Raw genomic sequence first — 5,891 nt, forward strand, 5'->3', positions numbered from 1 at the left:
CATGTGGTTCTGCAGCTACTAATGTTGATGTACAAGATTCTGATAGTGAAATAGAAACTGAAACAAACAGTGATGAAGATTTGGATTTAATTGAATACAAAAATAAAAAACATAAGTCTCAGACTTCCACAAGGCTAAACGATTTGTCGAGACACATGAGGTCTCACATGATTAAAAATAAGATAACTGAAATTGGCGACCAAACATGCGATACTAATGTTGATGTACAAGATTCTGATAGTGAAATTGAAATGGAAAAAAAAAGTAATAAAGATCTGAACTTAAATGAGTCTAGAAATAAACCACATAAGTGTCAGTATTGTACTAAGACTTTTACCAGACGAAACTGTTTACTAAGGCATACTAGGACCCATACAGGAGATCGACCTTATGAGTGTCCTGTCTGTGAGAAGAGATTTGTAGAGCACGGTGCAATGAGAGTACACTATAGAATCCACACTGGAGAACGACCATTCATATGTAACCTCTGCAGTAGATCTTTCCGTCACAAAAGTAATTTGACGTTACATGTAAGACGGCATTTTAATGACAAACGTTACAAATGTCCTCTGTGTCCTAAAACATTTATCAGCCCTGGAAATTGTAAAAAACACGAAAGGAGTCATTCAAGTGAAAAAATATTTAAGTGCGAAGAGTGCTTTCAAAGTTTCAAAACACATAAGGGATTGTCAAAGCATGCGAAAACCCATGAAGATAGTATCCATAAGTGTAAAGTGTGCCTAAAGGATTCTGGTAGTTCCAATGCAAAAGAACAATTGTTAAAATGCGAATTATGTGAAAAAAGTTTTGCCAAAACTAGTTCATTGAAATTACACTATAGAACTCATACAGGCGAGAAGCCTTACAAATGCAGAACTTGCCACAAAAGTTATGCCAGGCTTGGAACTTTGATGAAACATCAAAATATCCACACGGGAGAAAAATTATACAAATGTAGTGAGTGTAATAAAGCTTTCACTTGGCAATTCAGTTTGTCGGTACATAAAAGGGTACATACAGGAAAGAAACCATACCATTGCCAAATATGTAACAAGTATTTTACACAAATATCTAATTTAAACAGACACTTATTAAGCCATAAACAGCAAACTTCTAAAGATGATTAATGCTCTGGAGTATAGTCATGAAACTGAAGATTTATAATACCTATTAAAAATATTTAAAAAAAAACAAAAAGAAATAAATATAAACTCTTTAAGGAAATTTACTTTCTTACTTACTTAAAATCACTGTAAGTTTTAAGTAAAAAAACAAAATAAAAGAAATGCATTTGTGCAACTAAAATACTAATAATTAGTATGAAGGAGATGGTCTGGAGTGCGGTGAAAAACAAAACCAAAATAGCTAACGATTTATTTGCTGACGTTTCGCTCCACTTTGTAGAGCTTCATCATGGTTAAAAAGATACAAGAAAATTGTATTGTTCCATGACTTAGGTATTACTTTTTAATGATTTTCAATATATTTCCTGAAGTGAGGTGAAGATAGTTGATCCTAGACATATAAGAGAAGAAGATGGTCGGGGGGAGGGGGAGAGGGAGGAGATGCGATCAGCAGAAAAAACACAAATAAACAAAAGAACTATTTATTTGAGCCTACGTTTCGACTTAATTTTCAGGTTTTCATCAGGGCTATAAAAAAAAAAAGCCAACAACCATCATTCAGAGAAAAAAAATAATAGACTAACAAATATGTAAATATACATAACAATGAAATGAAAATATAATCTAGTTGATTAATAACTATGGACAAAGACAGTTGTAGATTGATAATATTGTTATTTATATACATATAAATTTGAGTAATAAATAAATGATACAGTGGGTAAGAATGCTATATAGATGAGTAACATTAAAAACCTTTTAGTTATATAGATGAGTATAAAGAATTAGTTAAATTAATAATGGAGTGTATGTAAAAACAATATTGTAAAAAGAAAGAACAAGGGATAAGAAGAAATATATGGAGAATAGGGAATGAAGAAAGTAAGAAATACGAGAGAAAGAAGTTCTTTCTTCGTTAGGTATATTTCTAAATTTTTTGGTCTATATTATTCATTTTTATTTATTTATTTATTCTCTCTGAATGATGGTTGTTGTCTTTTTGTTTTTATAGCCCTGATGAAGACTTGAAAATTAGGTCGAAACGTCGGCACAAATAAATAATTCTTTTGTTTATTTGTGTTTTTTCTACTAACTGTACCCTCCCCCTCTCCAAGCATCTTCTCTTATATTTTCTGAAATAAAATATCTTCTGATACATTACATACATGTGTACAGTTCTTCCAATAATTTATTTTTTTTCTGCCCAAGCTATAACGCAAATACCTTATTTAAGGTACCTTCAATCGCAAGTTTCCAAGAACTTAGCAATATTTGGGAAAGTAATGCTATGAGGTATTATAAAAGTACGCAAACATATAGTTTTATTAGTTAATGAATAATCAATTTTTTTTTAAGCTATGAAAAATATTATTATTATTTATTTACTTATAACACTAGTTAACGAATAATATTTTTTTTTTTAAACTATGAAAAACATATTATTATTTATTTACTTATACTACTTGTTAATATGAATTCTGATTTTTAAATGTTTTTATTTCATTAACTTTATGATGATCTAATAATTCTTATGTATTCTTATTCTAATAGTTCTTATTTAAATATAAAATAAATTTTCTTCTGAAATGTTTGTTGATTTTTAAGTTATAAGTTCCCACATTACTCATAAGTACACATACACATATAAGTACACACTCTTTGTTAAGACCAATATTCTATCCATATCTATGAATCAATGAAAAAAAGGTAATATTAATCAGAAGTTTATAAGAAATATTTTAGTGATTAAATAAAGTTTAACAATAATTTTATCATTATTAAGATTTAAACATTTATTTAACAGAGGTGAAAAATCAAGAAAGCATCAAGGAGTGAGGATTTCCTAAAAATGATGTTCAAAGTAAATTCGGTTGTGTAATTTATAAGTAGAAATATGCTACAATTGGTAAATTTTAATTTTTTAATTGGAAAAGGAAGATGGTCCAGGTGCAGTCAAAGAAAAACTCAAATAGTAATTAAACTATTTATATTGAGCCAACATTTCGCCCCACTTTGCAAGGCTTCATCAGGGCTAAAAAAGATACAAACACTTAAATGATGTAAACATAAATGAGAAAAGTAAATGAAAAATTAAAATGATGTGATATTTACATCTTATTAATTATATATTACACTTATAGTTACATATTACATTTTTTTTTTACTTTTCCCATTTATCTTTACATTATTTAATTATTTGTATCCTTTTTAGCCCTGATGAAGCCCTGCAATGTGGGGAAAAACATTGGCTAATAAATAGTTTAATCACTATTTGGGTTATTCTTCGACAGCACCTGGGCCATAATCCTTTTCTATTATTACACACAGTCAACCAGTGATCTTCAAGTAATTTTATTATTATCTATTGACCCCGAGAGCTAATAGATATGTATGTGAGAAGCAGGTACTCTCGGGGTCAGAATGGGTGAACGCCCTTAAACTTAATATCAACTACGCACACGTGCGTGGAGTCCCAGGAGCCAGTGGGCAGCAAGGAGAAGTTGGGTCCCTCTGTCCCAAATGCGGCAGATAGTCTGAAACACCAGCTCATGTGCTGGGAAAGTGTCCCAACAACTCCCTCCTTATAACACGCCGGGACCACAGGGTCAAGGAAGAATTGATGAAGTTCCTTGAAAGAAAATACTTCATCTGCTTGGAGGAGGATCCGTAAGATATGCCGATATTGTCGCATTTACAAAAATCGGAGGCACGGCTCTGGTCTTGGATCCGACAGTAAGATTTGAAAGTAATGACCGCGAACAGGAAGGTGGAGTGAAAAGGGAAAAAAAAGAAATATATGAAAAATGTGTCCCTTTCCTTAAGGAAACATTCCACAAGACCTTCGGAGAGAGAGAGAGAGTTCACCATGAGAGGCCTCTCATCAGGATCTCATGATCATAAATAGAGTGATAATCAAAAATTATTTATAAAAAATAAAGGGAAATATATATTTTATAGTTTTAACTTTATTTTCACATCTAAGATATATTTTTGAAGATGACAACTTTAAATAAAAAGATTAAATATTAAATAGATAGTAGAATTTTATAACATTTTAGACTCTTAATCTCAGGGCGGGTTTCTAGGCAATCAGGCAGACACTTTTTTTACCAATAACACTTAATTAAATTAATATCTCTTTTACAAATGTATTTAGTTTTAGATAGAACAAAACTAACCAATTTATCATAGAATCTTCTTTTGATGATTTTTTCAATAAACTAACACTGACTGTTAGCAATCTTTCCGTAAAAAAACACTAACAAAGTAAAGCATTGGTCCTCTAACAGTTTTTTTACTCACTTCTCATCCACCGAAGTGTGTTGTTTAGTGATCCAAACAAAGAGTCCTGTCCCGTTTTCTTCCTGGATGACCCTTTGATTTCTTCCGATTCTTCGATGATGATGACCTTATCCATCCAGAAAACATCACTCCTCGCCCATGCCTAAGCAACAAATCTCTTCAAAAACCCAGTTTTCTTCCTTTCCCTTCTCTAGGTGTTAGTTCTCAACATCGATGGTAGCACTACGGTATTGAGTTTTTTCTTATGATTTCCTTTATATTTTCTATTATCTAGAATAATTTTCTTTAATACTTATTCTTAACTTATATTTTTTCTTAAATGTACTGTAATTTCAATTAAGATGGGAAGTTAAAATAAAGTTTTTAAAATATCTGAATCTGCTCAACATGGCCGCGATTCAACAAACTTGGCAAGATACGCCCCACCATCTTCTTTGTTTTGAATAACAATCTTTCCATTTCATATTTGACTAAACAAAACTGGTTAGCTTTCTTTTTGGTTTATATTTTATATTTTTATGTATAAAAAATATACTATTTACACAAAAAGAGGATATTACAATAGAGACTAGTTTTTCATGGAATTCTATCTTTTATTCCTTAGCTTCAAATTTTGCCAAACCTTGACAGGAATTAGACTTATGAAAAAGACATTCAAATAACACTAATTTTATAGTTTTGGGGTTTAACCACAATTTTGCACATTTTAAGTTTTTCAACACGAAATTGCAGAAAATAAAATAAATTTTGATTTTTGATGCATAAAATTTAAAACTTGAACTAAATTTCTCATATTATACACATATAGATGTATATAAGCCAATATTTATTCATTTTATTGTTTTTCCTTGTTTAATTTATAGTTTAAATTTATCAAATTTGAGGTAAAACAATGACCTCATGAAGAGTCTAATTCAACCTAAAAAACAAAACAATAAACACGAGTGACAAATATTCTTGGAATAGTATTAACCAGTGGTTTCAGATAATTAAAAAAAGGACATAAACAATGGAACAAATTTCTTTCACAAGTCTCCTTGTTCCATTGTGATAAATTAACTCTTTGTTCTATCGGAAGATAAATTAACTCCTTTGGGAGTTGGGAATATAGGGGTGATTAGCAACAACAGCAGCAAGGAAAGTTGTGTGATTGCACTCACCACATATTTTTTGATATAAGGGGGTAAGTATTTATAAATAAAATTTTAATTTAAGATGAAAATGTTTTTTTGAGATGATAAAATAATCTGCTGATTTTGGAGAAGTGCATACCAGTGAATCCACAGCATCTACCTATATGCCCACAGATTATATGCTACAAGTCATTAAGAAAAAAATTAAATATTAAAGAGGCATAATATGTTAAACTGAAAAGTAGGACAGCAATACAATTTGGTACCGGAAATTTACCAAAAAAAAATTTGGTGGCAGAAATCTCCTACAAAATAATCATAGCTAGAACAA

General features: G+C 30.4%; 2 protein-coding genes across 2 annotated transcripts in view; both read left to right on the plus strand.

The window, feature by feature from the left end:
• LOC106680094 (uncharacterized) overlaps positions 1-22 on the plus strand; it is a 5,777-nt gene extending 5,755 nt beyond the window's left edge. Inside the window, exon 5 of the mRNA XM_067044690.1 lies at positions 16-22. Coding sequence (XP_066900791.1) covers positions 16-22 — 7 coding nt within the window. The remainder of the gene's footprint in view (positions 1-15) is intronic.
• A 29-nt stretch (positions 23-51) lies between these two features.
• Positions 52-1,527, plus strand: LOC136795115 (zinc finger protein ZFP2-like). The gene has a single exon (XM_067044688.1). It carries the CDS (start codon positions 156-158, stop codon positions 1,125-1,127), a length of 972 nt encoding a protein of 323 aa, XP_066900789.1. The 5' UTR covers positions 52-155; the 3' UTR covers positions 1,128-1,527.
• Positions 1,528-5,891: the final 4,364 nt, after the last annotated feature.

Source organism: Halyomorpha halys, unplaced genomic scaffold (assembly GCF_000696795.3).
Source record: "Halyomorpha halys isolate HHAL.00 unplaced genomic scaffold, Hhal_1.1 Scaffold242.1, whole genome shotgun sequence".
Lineage (NCBI taxonomy): Eukaryota > Metazoa > Arthropoda > Insecta > Hemiptera > Pentatomidae > Halyomorpha > Halyomorpha halys.

Excerpts from the sequence above, each read along its gene's own strand:
- LOC136795115 (XM_067044688.1), top strand. The coding sequence starts at position 156 with ATGAGGTCTCACATGATTAAAAATAAGATAACTGAAATTGGCGACCAA.